This window comes from Plecotus auritus, assembly GCF_963455305.1.
Source record: "Plecotus auritus genome assembly, chromosome: 5".
NCBI lineage: Eukaryota > Metazoa > Chordata > Mammalia > Chiroptera > Vespertilionidae > Plecotus > Plecotus auritus.
Window position 1 is genome coordinate 156064551 of NC_137776.1, and position 12126 is coordinate 156076676.

The 12126-nt window shown below is 56.4% G+C and overlaps 2 protein-coding genes across 3 annotated transcripts; one reads left to right on the plus strand and one right to left on the minus strand.

Moving 5' to 3' along the window:
- The first annotated feature begins 201 nt into the window (after positions 1 to 201).
- Positions 202 to 5046, plus strand: TESK1 (testis associated actin remodelling kinase 1). Its single transcript, XM_080668656.1, has 10 exons — positions 202 to 835; positions 959 to 1080; positions 1210 to 1258; positions 1745 to 1891; positions 2211 to 2293; positions 2461 to 2551; positions 2804 to 2887; positions 3039 to 3128; positions 3264 to 3378; positions 3906 to 5046. The coding sequence occupies exons 1-10, from the start codon at positions 626 to 628 to the stop codon at positions 4784 to 4786; spliced, it is 1872 nt and encodes a 623-aa protein (XP_080524782.1). The 5' UTR covers positions 202 to 625; the 3' UTR covers positions 4787 to 5046.
- On the minus strand, positions 4983 to 11538 carry CD72 (CD72 molecule). 2 transcript variants are annotated; one of them, XM_080668657.1, is made up of 10 exons: positions 11434 to 11538; positions 11204 to 11311; positions 10604 to 10675; positions 9976 to 10065; positions 9305 to 9670; positions 8843 to 8998; positions 7324 to 7469; positions 6397 to 6512; positions 5594 to 5731; positions 4983 to 5323 (listed from the first exon to the last, which is right to left on the minus strand). In XM_080668657.1, the coding sequence occupies exons 1-9, from the start codon at positions 11513 to 11515 to the stop codon at positions 5599 to 5601; spliced, it is 1269 nt and encodes a 422-aa protein (XP_080524783.1). In that variant the 5' UTR covers positions 11516 to 11538; the 3' UTR covers positions 4983 to 5323; positions 5594 to 5598. The 2 variants fall into 2 exon arrangements, with proteins under 2 accessions (XP_080524783.1, XP_080524784.1); XM_080668658.1 differs by lacking the exons at positions 11204 to 11311; positions 11434 to 11538 and adding an exon at positions 11009 to 11119.
- Positions 11539 to 12126: the final 588 nt, after the last annotated feature.

Genomic DNA, 12126 nt, shown 5'->3' on the forward strand with positions numbered 1-12126 from the left:
TCCCGAGCCCGGTCCCCTACTGACAGTGACCTGAGGGTGGGAGCGGAGAGAGGGCTCCCTGGGCAGCTGAGACATTGGACCTGCGCGTACGCACAACCAGCCCTCAGCTGCCTTCAGTTATTCAGCTCTGGCCTGAGTTTATTTATTGAATCCGGACGCCCCAGACCCCTCGCCTGGGGCGTCACCGCCACAGTAGGGGGTGCGTACCTGGGGGGCGTGGCCGCCGCCGGGGGCCGGGCTCCAAGGAGTTAAGCGGAGGCCCGCTCAGCCCCGCCCCCGACAGGCCGCGAGCCTGAGCCCAGCGGTGCAGCGGAGCAGCCGCCGCCGCCCGCCTCCGCCTGCGGGGAGCCCGCCTGCCCGCCGGCGCCCGGGAGCGCCGCCGCCGCCGCCGCCCGGCCCAGGCCCAGGCCCAGGCCCTGCGCAGAGCGGAGCGGCGTCCCCGGGGCCCAGCGAGCCGGCACGGCGGGGGCGGGTCCGGGATCTTCGGCGGATCTTCCATTCTCCGAGGCGGGAGCGGGAGTCCCGGCGTCCCGGACCCGGCTGGGCCCACTCCCATGGCCAGCGCGGCTTGCCCCGGGCCCAGGGACCTGGCCATGTGAGGCAGGCCCGGGCTGGGGGCCCGGCCATGGCCGGGGAACGGCCCCCGCGGCGGGGCCCAGGGCCCGGCCCGGGAGAGGCGCCGGGGGAGGGGCCCGTGGGCGCTGGGGGAGGCCCGGGTCGGGGCCGCCCCTCCTCCTACCGGGCCCTCCGCAGCGCCGTGTCCAGCCTGGCGCGCGTGGACGATTTCCACTGCGCGGAGAAGATCGGCGCCGGCTTCTTCTCGGAGGTCTACAAGGTAGGACCGGCCAAGAGGGCAGAGGGGCGGGACCAAGCCTTGGACGGGAGGCTGGAGCTAGGGGGCCCGGACGGGGCAACCCGTCCCACCTGCCCGAGACTCGTCGGCCCCTGGCACCCCCAGGTACGGCACCGACAGTCAGGGCAAGTCATGGTGCTGAAAATGAACAGGCTCCCCAGTAACCGGGGAAACACGCTACGGGAGGTGCAGCTGATGAACCAGCTCCAGCACCCTAACATCCTAAGGTGAGCAGCCCCAATCGCTTGCTGGGAGGCTTGCTGGGATAAGGGGAAAGATCCCTCCGGAAAAGTGGAGACTGCGGAGAGGCCGAGTATCTTACAGCCTACCCTCCCTCCATCCCTCCCCTCTAACAGGTTCATGGGGGTCTGTGTGCACCAGGGGCAGCTGCACGCTCTTACAGAGGTGAGAATGGACCAGGAAGGGGGACCCCCACACCACCAAGGGGAAAGAGATCAATGGCCTGGTGCTTCTCCTGAGAAACAGGGCGAGGCAGCAGGACCTCCTCCCAGAGAGTCTTCCCTAAACTTCCCCTGGGGCAAACCACAAAAGGCCCCAGCTGTTCTCATCCTCTCCTCCAACTGTGCTGTCCAATAGAACTTTCTGTGGTGATGAAAATGTTCTGTATCTGTTCTGTGCAAAACTGTGAGCACGGAAATGTGGCCAGTCTGAGAAACTGAATCTTTAATGTTATTTAAACTTACTACCTTAATTTTAAGTGGTTGCACATGTATTGGATAGGACAGCCCTAGAATATGAATTTGGAACCCTAGAGCACAGGCCCACTCCTTCTGACCTTTGTGATCCTCCCGAGTGTCCCCTGGCTTATAAGTGGGAGACTAGAGACTGAAACCTTGACATCCATGCCCCTTCTCCTCCCACTCTGCCTAGTATATGAATGGGGGAACCTTGGAACAGCTGCTCAGCTCTCCTGAACCCCTCTCCTGGCCTGTCAGGCTCCGCCTGGCTCTGGATATTGCTCAGGGCCTGCAGTACCTGCATGCCAAAGGTGTATTCCACCGAGACCTCACATCCAAGGTAGGCTGGCCAGACAGGTAGCGGCATGAAGGGGGTTTTGAGACTACTGGGTTGTAACTAGCCTATGGATGTTAGAATGTGGATAAGTATGTTAGGATGTTAGAGTAGCAAAACATTGGGGGACTGGGTGAGGGGGTTGCTCTGAGGGGCTAAGTACCATGCTGTGTTTGGAGTGATAGATGATGTTGCAAGATTGGAGTACACTGGAGAACTGGGAGAGGGTTGGGGTTATTCTTGAGTGACAGAGGTTTGAGTTATAGATTGGGAGATCGAAGAGCAGAAAGTGATAGGTGTGTGGGATACTATATGTGTATGTCAGAATTGTCTGATCCGTCGGGAAGGCCGAAGCTTCACAGCTGTTGTGGGTGACTTCGGGCTGGCTGAAAAGATTCCTGTGTATAGGTGAGCTCATGCCCCTGTTCCCCCAAACCTCCCAGAAGGCCCCTATCTAAATGAAGCCCCCTGGGACGTTTCCCCTGGGATGGGGAGAGGGGGCTGGCCTCATCTCTTTTTGTTTGGGGAGGATGTCTGAGTGGGATGTTTCTGACCACTCTGCCCCTGCCCTGCAGGGAAGGGGAAAGGAAGGAGCCATTGGCTGTAGTGGGCTCCCCGTACTGGATGGCTCCAGAGGTGTTGAGGGGTGAGCTATATGATGAAAAGGTAAGATATCAATCCTTCAGATCCCCAAGGTCTTCCAGAGACCCTTGAGATATTCTTATAAGTTCCTGTCCCAAGTTCCTCACAACCCTACCAGATATTCAGGAGGCCCCCAAGACACCCCCTTGCCCCTCACAGGCACCCCTCAAACACATGGAAACTGTCAAGACTCCCCGGTGAATTCTGACATATTCTAACTAAATTCTGACATGAAAACTGGCAATTCCTCCCCCTAACATTATCTCTTACCCCCAGGCCGATGTCTTTGCCTTTGGGATTGTCCTCTGTGAGCTCATCGCACGAGTACCTGCAGACCCTGACTACCTGCCCCGGACTGAGGTGAATGATGTCTCCAGGTTTGAAAAGGCGGACCTCCAGACTGGGAAACTTACAACCAAGAAGGGTTCCCTGGAACTTGAGGTCCTGATTGGGGGCAGAAGGAGAACCCAAGGAAAGTTGACTTGGAGGCCCTTCCTTTCTGTCCCCACAGGACTTTGGCTTGGATGTGCCTGCTTTCCGGACCCTGGTAGGGGATGACTGCCCACTACCTTTCCTGCTCCTGGCCATCCATTGCTGCAGTGTAAGAGCCTCACCCTCCCTGCCTTCCGCCCCATCCATCAGCTGACAAGGCTGTCCTGTCCCAGGTGATGGATGGAGAACTCAGGGACCCGCTTTTGGAGCACTGAGTGAAGCTGCCCCTGTCTCTACCCATCAGATGGAACCTAGTGCTCGTGCTCCCTTCACCGAAATCACCCAGCACCTGGAATGGATCCTGGAGCAACTGCCTGAGCCAGCCCCCCTCACCAGGGCTCCCCTGATGCACAATCAGGGTAAGTGAGCATGACCTTGACGCAACTGGAGTCCTTTTGCCTCTCTCCTCCTTAGAACTCAGGGCATTATCTGGGGGACACTTCGTGTATTTATTAGTTGAGAAGGCTGGGGGTGAAAGGACATTTCAAAGAAGATAGTTTTCTAATTCTAGAGCTTTAAGGAAGGAAAAAGGTAAAAAGCAGCTGGAGGTGACGTCTCCTTTCCAAAGCACCCCGTCAAACTCTAAGTTCTAGTCCCACCAGCCTCCTGGTGAATAATGAGACATAGAACAAGGGTGGGGAACCATTATTCTGCCAAGGGCCATTTGGATATTCATAACATCATTCGCCAGCCATGCAAAATTATCAACTTGAAAACTAGCCTGCTGTATTTGGTCAAACATTTAATTAACTCACCCTTAATGCTTGGCAGGGCCAGACCAAATGATTTCGTGGGCCTTATATGCCCCACAGGCCGGATGTTCCCCACCCCTGCTCTAGAAGCTATCAATACTGAGAAGAGTGATCACAGACTTCTCTGTTGACAGGGTCTGTTCCAAGAGGGGGTCCCTCTGCCACGCTTCCCAGGCCAGACCCTCGGCTCTCCCGAAGCCGATCAGACCTCTTCCTGCCCCCATCACTAGAATCACCCCCCAACTGGGGGGACAATCTGACTCGAGTCAACCCCTTCTCACTGCGGGAAGACCTCAGGGGTGGCAAGATCAAGCTCCTGGACACACCCAGCAAGCCAGTCGCCCCTTTGCCCCTTGTACCACCATCACCACTGTCCTCCACCCGGCTGCCCTTGGTGACGACTCCAGAGACCCTGCTCCAGCCTGGAACACCTGCCCGTCGCTGCCGCTCATTACCATCATCCCCTGAACTCCCCCGGCGCATGGAGACAGTACTGCCAGGTCCTGGCCCTCCCTCTGTGGGTCCCTTGGCTGAAGAGAGAATGGAGTGTGAGGGCAGTAGCCCTGAGCCAGAACCCCCAGCTCCTCAGCTGCCCCTGGCTGTGGCCACAGACAACTTCATCAGCACTTGTTCATCAACCTCCCAGCCCTGGTCCCCAAGATCAGGACCTCCCCTTAACAACAACCCCCCAGCTGTGGTGGTGAACTCCCCACAGGGCTGGGCCGGGGAGCCCTGGAACCGGGCCCAGCATAGCCTGCCCCGGGCAGCAGCTCTGGAGCGGACAGAACCCTCGCCGCCCCCTTCAGCTCCTCGGGAGTCCGATGAGGGGCTACCCTGCCCTGGCTGCTGCCTGGGCCCCTTCAGCTTTGGCTTCTTGTCCATGTGCCCCCGCCCCACACCAGCTGTTGCTCGCTACCGCAACCTGAACTGTGAGGCGGGCAGTCTCCTCTGCCATCGAGGGCACCGTGCCAAGCCACCCACACCCAGCCTTCAGCTGCCTGGGGCACGCTCTTAGCAGTGGGGCCTCCAGCTTTGGCCTTCAGGATGCCCTGTGAGGACTGCACATGCTCGACATTGCCAGCCCCAGATGGGCTGGCCAGCTGCTTCGTATAGGGGAGCCTCAGCATGGACTCAAGGGACAGAACATTTCCTCTCCAACCCTGGGCTTGCTGTCCCAGGGGGATCACACAGCATTGCTGACACACGAGACTAACACGTGCAAATTATTTAAAAATATTTCAATAAAACTGCCTGGCTGGCTCCGGGCTGCCCCTATCCGCTCAGCCCGTGCGCCCTCCTCCCCGAAGCACCCCATTCCACTATGGGAGGTTCTTGGAGGCCAAAATCTCTTCTGTACCCTTTTCCCAGGGATAGTCCAGTTTCTGGGACAGGATTTCAGGCAGGCAGTAGGCTGCCTATAAGTGCTGGGCATAGATCAGCCCTTGGCCGGGCACTATCCAGGCAGATTGAGGAAATGCTAGAGAGAGATAATCATAGGACCTGTGGCTGCAGGTTAGGGATGAAGGGCACAGGCTCTTGTTGGCATGAGGATCTGGAAGAGTAAAATATCAATGAGCTCCACTGTTGACTGTCACTAAGAACCTTCATCCAGCTCCCTGAGAGTCACATCACCAGCCTCCCTTCAGTTCCAGGCCTTCCCTGCCCCTCTCCCTGTGCAACACCCCCTTACACAAGTATACCAAGCTCCTGTAGGCTGTGGACGTGACTCACTCCCAGGAACATGTCGTGCCCCACCCCCTCCCAGCAGCTGGACCCCTGCTCTGAGCCCCTGTCCTCCCAGGCTCCCAACCCGCACACTTACTCAGCTCAGTGGTAATCTGGACGCCTAATAGATGCCATCTCACAGATGCAGGGAAGAGAAGTAGAACATTCTGTCTGGTGTGGGTATCTTGGCCACTTTTGTTGTACAGAGGGACATTTTTTGTTTTGAACATGATACCTAAAAAGTGATAAAATAGAACTGGGATAGGCTCTGGCCCCCACCCCCCCCCCTCCCTCCTCTCCCCTTGCCCTGAATAAAACTTAACCCAAGTCCCAACTCACCCTACCTACCTAGGGCCACATTTGGGTGTGGGTCAGGGACAGATGTCTGGACTCCAACCCAAAGAGCCTTTAGGACCAGGGGAGGGAAAAATCACCCAAGGTCTTAAAGATGGAAATTCCAGTTAGGGAACAGGTGACCATCCTGTTTCAGGGTCCCTGGGGTTGATCCTTAAAGTTACCTCACTGCCCCTTTACTCCCCTGGAGCAACTCTAGTGCCCCAAGTGGTCCTGACTGAGAAAGTAAACCCCCGTTTGGGTAGCCTTTTCAAGGGAGGGAGAACGGCAAGGCTCTTCATCAGCTGTGAAGCCCTAGCTTCTGAGAGAAAAATGACATGGGTCCCAGTCTAGTAATTAATTAAAATAAAGCACGTGCCAGGGACTGCTCTCGGGGTAGAATAAAGAACAGAATGCCCTAAAGAGTTTGTAATAGAGGAAATGGACAGGCAGGCAATTTCAGTATTGATTTGTGAAAGGTTTGGGAGCAGACCTGAAGGGAGATCTCATTACTATGTCTTTTTGAAGGGATTATAAAGTTGAAGATCCCCAAAGTCATAAACTTACCCAACCGTTCTTTTAGCATCAGTCCCGTCCCTGTCCTTCAGCCTGTGGTCAATCCAATATGAACCAGACCAATCAACTTGTTCCAACACCTTATATAAGCTGCTGCCATAAAAACCCTGAGGGGAGATTCAGAGATGTGTGGAGAGGGATGAGAAATAGTGGAATGGGGAGGAGGGGTAAAAGAGGGAACCTGGGCTGATGGAAGAAAATAAATAGGGAAACCCAGGAGCTTTTGAAAATTGGTTTCAGAGAGGAAGGGAGAGGGAGAGAGAGAAACATCAATGATGAGAGAGAATCATTGATTGGCTGCCTCCTGCTCACCCCCTACTGGGGATTGAGCCCACAACCCAAGCACGTGCCCTTGACTGGAATCGAACCTGGGACCCTTCAGTCCGCAGGCCGAGGCTCTATCCACTGAGCCAAACCAGCTAGGGCAACCTAGGAGTTTTGACAAGAGAACTGTGCCCATCTTTGGTGACCTTCCCCTGCATCCTCCAAGTGCCACCCTGCAGATGCAGGCTCACCCTGCAGTCCCCCTCCCAGCTGGGTAAGAACTTCTGCCAGCCTGTGAAAGGGAGTCATTCTGGGGGCTGCTATGGTCACAAGGAAACAATCCCTACAATCCAGCCCACCAGGTCTGGGGCCTCTGCCTGCGGGGTCACGACAGTCAAATGCTTTGTTAGGCAGCCCAGAACACTGAACAGAAAGCTGAAATGAGAAACGGGTAAAAGTAAAGATGGCTCATAAGTCAACTCTCATGCCAAGTCTAATCCTTGGGGCTGCCTGAAGCACTGTGCTGAGAAGCTGCACAGAGAAGGAATGCATGCCACAGGAAGCATGCATGTGTGCACTGCCATTCCTGACGGATGACATATGTGCCTTTACCTAATATTACCCATGGCTGTCTGTAAATAAAGGTATGCTTACTGAATAATACTCAGTGACCTCAATCGTGGCGAGGTTGGAGGACAGAGATTTACAATAGTTTTGGCTGTCTTCCCAACTTCTTTTAATAAGTGAGATGTAAAAGCAATTCGTCGCCATCAGTATCCATCCCAGGGGACAGCAGGTGTCTAAAAAACAGAAAGAGTGTGACAGCACAGCACAGACCCAGAGGGAGATCTCAACACTTGGAATGAAAGTGTTGCTCAGCGACCTAGTTGCTAACAGTGGTCTCCAGACTACTCTCAGCCCCTTCATTGACTTCTAGTCCTTGATCTTTGCAACCTTTCTGGAAATGCCAAACTTGTGTATACTTAGTAAAAGCCTTAACATTCAACAACTTTACTCCTAACAATCCGGGAGGTTTATTTTAATAGGGCTAGCATACCATTCCCAAACACACCTCAAGCTGCCAGCTAACCTCCTGCCCTCTCTGCTCTTCCCCTCCACAAGTAGACAACCTTGGTTCCCATTTTGCTGAAATTGCCAGACACTTGATGTGAACTCTCTCCATTTCCCTTCCCTCCACCTCAAAATGTGTCTTTTCTCTGTTCCTCTTTTCCTGACCATCCATAAGAAATAAACAACCCACTTTCTTTAACATCCTACACCTCAATCTGTGCTCCTGACCCCAATCTACCTCTCTCCTTGCTTTGTTCCATCAGTACTACCCCCGTCACTCAAAAACCATTCCTTCTCCACTAGCTCCTTCTCTTCTGTCTACATTTCCTCATGTGCCCACTCAACTACCCTCTGGAATTATAGTCCTTGCCCCACCACCAGACTGCCCTTTGTAAACCAGTCATTTATTTTTAAATTATTTTTCCCACCATCATTTATCCCCCATACACCTTTTTCCACCTCCACCCTCCCTCTTCCCTAGTATATCAGTAATTTAAAGGAATAAAAAAAAAAAAAGTTGGTCTGCTCAAACTGAAGAGGGTAAGGGGAGAAGAGGTATGCTGAAAGGTAGGCAGGGGCCTTGAAAGCCATGTTAAGCGGTTTTTTATTTTTATATTCCAAGGAAGAGAAAGTCAATGTGGGGTTTTACATACAGGAATTTTGCCCGCTGCCTACATTCCAATGCCTGGGCACAGTGCTAGACATATAGTATGTATTCCATAACCTTTGATTAATTAATTAACTGGGATGATATGCTCAGATTTTTGTTTTTAAAGGATTACCCTGGCTGCAATATGAAGAGTGGAATGAGGGTGTAGGGGGGTGTTTAGGGAAAACATCCAGCAAGCTGTTGCAGTTATCCTTGCAAGAGATGAGGGTGGGCAAAAATGTAAGTGGATATATAGACTTTGTGGTGGAAATGGAGGGCATTCCTCTCTAAGGAAACAGGGCTTCTGCTGAAAGCGAGAACAGGTAGTAGGGTAAGTTCTCGTGGAGAGCAAGGCAACCATTGCAGAGTTGCCAGGCAGCGCTGAGGCCCCAGCTGAGGTTGAAACTAGAGTTTCAAAGGCACCGAGCAGAATGATCGCACAATGTGTCACACCTGGGTGCACGCACGGCCAAGGTGGGCAGCGGAGTTCATCCACAGTTGAGATATCGCCAGTCAGGTGCACCAGGACAGTGGAACAAAGGAGTGAGTGATCGAAGTGACGGCCCCCGGAATGCAAGATGGGTAGAGAGAAGTGAGGACAGGTGACAGCTGCCAGGAAAGGAGGAGACAGGGTTCTCCATCGGGGTGGAGAACTCAGTGAGGCTGAAGAAGTGTGGGGGAGCCTGGAGCAGGCAGTAGTGCTCAGAGTGGAGGGTCTGAAACCATCCTTTCAGCAGAAGAGCAGTTTGGGATGCTGAGCTCAGGTGCAGCTGTGGGAGTGGGTGGCAGCATGCATGGAACTGAGGGTCATAGAGGTTAAGAAGGTAAAAAATAAAATGGGGGCTGGGGGGTGTATGCACATAATCTCCATCCCTCACAGCAGACCCTCCCATCTCTCCTCTCCCAGAGCGATACCTGAGGGCTGGTGGTGTTCCAAGTCGGGCTTCAGCATTTCCGGCACGCAGAGGGGCTTCAGCTTTTCCTGCAAGCGGTTCAGCCTCTCCTCCACGGCCCTCCTCTGCGTCTCCTCACTTCTCAAGGCCTCCTTTGTCTCCTCCAAGCTGGCCAGCCAGGCCTGTGACTGCTCCTTCACAGCCTGGCAATCCCGCTGTTCCACCTGCAGCGCTTCCTGCGCCTGGGCCAGCTCCCTCCTGGAGCCCTGCAGATCCCGCTCCCGCTGCCCCAGCTGGGTGCTCTTCTGGTGGAGCTGCTGCCTCAGACTGCTGTTGGTGGCTTCCAGAGCCCTGTTCGTGTGCTGGAGCTGCTGAGACACCTGCAGATCTGCTTGGCCAGAAAGAGAGATCTGGGTGGCATCTTCCTCAGCCGTGCCCTGGTGCCCTGTGATCCAGCCTCAGTCCTTTTTCTGTTGCTTGCAACTTTCTGCTGAAATGTAAGCTCTGCCGCCTAAAGTTTAAGGAGTGACTGGACTAGGTGAGGTTAATTTAGAGCAAGACCAGGCTGGAAACCAGACCCAAAGCTTAGGACGTGGTGGTCGTAACTCTGGCCCCTGCTGAGGAAGGGCAGCTGTTGGGGGGAATCAGGGAGAGGGCGGTCTGGGGGGAGTGGGAGATGGGAGCCATACTCACAGCGCACTCCCAGGGAGATGGCAGCCATCCCTAAGAGCAGGCAGGTGAGGAGCAGGCCCAGAAGGAGGTATTTCGAACAGGTTGAATGGCCTGTGGGGAAGTGTGGCACGAGGCGCAGTGAGCCCCAGGAACGAGTTTATAAACCCGAGCGGGGGGCGGGGTATTCTTGGGAAAGAGCCTCGCTCAGAGGACGCGGTGAGGCGCCGTGGTCGATCGGGCAGCGAGTGTCCGCAGGCAGCGCGGGAAGACGCCCGGAATAAGGGCTGGGGCTGTTACCGGTGGGGAGGATGGAGGGCACTACCTGGCAGGAGCCCCTAAATCCCAGGCCCAGACGGAGGCAGGGCGTATGTGAATGGGGACCATCCTAAGTGCGGAGTGGGGAGAGGATCTGGGTCGACACCTCAGAAGGATGGGGTGAAAGGGGCAGAGGAGGGGGTCGCGGGGCTGCCCGAGACCAGACCAGCACCCCCCGGGGCCCAGCACCCCGACCCCCACTATCCTCCGGCGCCGAGCCCCTCAAGGCCTGGCGGGTCCGCGCGGTGGGCAAGGCTGCCGAGCCCTCGGCCCCGCCCCGCCCCGCCCCGCCTGCCCGCCCCGCCTGCCGCCGCGGGGAGGGCGCGGTACTCACCGCCCAGGAGCCGCCAGGCTGCGGGTGACGTCACGGAGCTCCAGGCCGCTGCGGGCGGCTCCGACTGCACCCCTGCACCGGGTGAGCGAGTCCCGTTAGGAGACGGGAGCCCCGGAAATGCCCCCTCTGCCCCTCCACCCGCCCACTCCCTCCACCGCGCGGAGGCCCCCGTGTCCCCCGTGCCTGGCGCTGCTCTTTCGCCTCCCGTCCGCGCCCTCCCGAGTTCCTCGGCTCCCCCGGGCTCTCCTGCCGGTCCTGAGTCTCACCTGTCTTCCCCCAGCGCCCTCCGGAGTCTTCCCGCCCCACCCCTCTCCCAGGACTGCTCTCAGCCCTGCCCCTCCCTCCCTGCCCCGCTCCCTATTTTCCCTTGGAACGCCTCTCCCGCTGGGCTGCCCTGAGCCCTACCCTCTCCCCAGGGGATCCACCTTCCCCCGGGAGCGAGCGTCACTCTCCCCCTGGCTGCCATTTATCCAGGGCTCCTTCTCTTTCCTGGGAACCCCCCTCCTTTTGCCAAGGATATTGTTCTCCCAAGACTACCCTGGACTCCCCAGCTCAAGACACAGCGCCCCCACAAACACCCATCCCCTGGGCGCTCCATACCGGCCTTGTCCCCTAGTCCAGAAGAGGCCAAGTTTGAGGCCCCCCCTGAGATTGTGGGCACTTGCACGTTCTCATAGGTGAGCTCCCCGTCATCGTCAGCCTCTGGGTCTGTAGAAGGGAGAAAAGGGGCCAAGGTGGGAGTTGGGAATGGGGGTCTGAGGGGTGGGTGAGGTGGGGTCACGAAAGAGGTTGGGGATGCAGAATCCAGGAGACGCCTCCTCTGCCCTTACCCTGTCCTAGCTGGCTGGAGACTCTCTTCTTCAGGGGTGCCTTCACAAACCGCAGGTCTGCGTAGGTGACAGACTCGGCCATGGTCTTGGGCACCTCTGCCCCACCGTCTCCCTTCTCCCCTTCTCTTGTCACTCTCCCCTCTGTCCCTTCACACTCTTAGGCTCTGTGGTTCCTCTGTGACTCTACAGCTTAGTGCGTTGCCCTGTGACTTCCAGTCACAAAAGAGGAAGGTGTGAGCAAGTCTCAGACAGATGGGTTCAGTGAAGCAGATGGCATCCTGAGCACTGACCAGAGGGGCAGGGGAGGGGAGACTAAGGCCCAGAGCATGGGGCTGGGGCTGGGGAGTCACAGGACCACTGCTCACTCAGGCCTGCCCCTGCGCCCTCTCTCTTCCACCTTCATGTAGCCCAGACCCCCTTGGGCAGTGCAGAGCTCCAAATGGCCTTCCTCTGATCATCTCCCCTGATGTGTCCCATGCCTCCTCCCCTGGCTGCCGTGTCCAGAGGCTTTCTCTGTGTAGTCAGAGCTCTTTTGTGCCCAGCTAACCCGGAGGATCTCCCCAGTCATTGCTCCAGGGCAGGGCTTCATCCTCCCCATCAGATTGAGGGGTTGTCTATGGAGCCCTAGCTCATCATCCTGGGGATCCCAGTAGGTATCAGTTCCCGGAAAGGAGTCTCTGATTTTTTGGACTC

Excerpts from the sequence above, each read along its gene's own strand:
- TESK1 (XM_080668656.1), top strand. The coding sequence starts at position 626 with ATGGCCGGGGAACGGCCCCCGCGGCGGGGCCCAGGGCCCGGCCCGGGA. Across the intron at positions 1,081-1,209 it reads CAGCACCCTAACATCCTAAG|GTTCATGGGGGTCTGTGTGC; the intron begins GTGAGCAGCCCC and ends CCCCTCTAACAG. Across the intron at positions 1,259-1,744 it reads AGCTGCACGCTCTTACAGAG|TATATGAATGGGGGAACCTT; the intron begins GTGAGAATGGAC and ends CACTCTGCCTAG.
- CD72 (XM_080668657.1), bottom strand. The coding sequence starts at position 11,515 with ATGGCCGAGTCTGTCACCTACGCAGACCTGCGGTTTGTGAAGGCACCC. Across the intron at positions 10,066-10,603 it reads AGCCTGGCGGCTCCTGGGCG|GCCATTCAACCTGTTCGAAA; the intron begins GTGAGTACCGCG and ends ACTTCCCCACAG. Across the intron at positions 7,470-8,842 it reads TTGGCCGTGCGTGCACCCAG|ACACCTGCTGTCCCCTGGGA; the intron begins GTGTGACACATT and ends TCTGTTTTTTAG.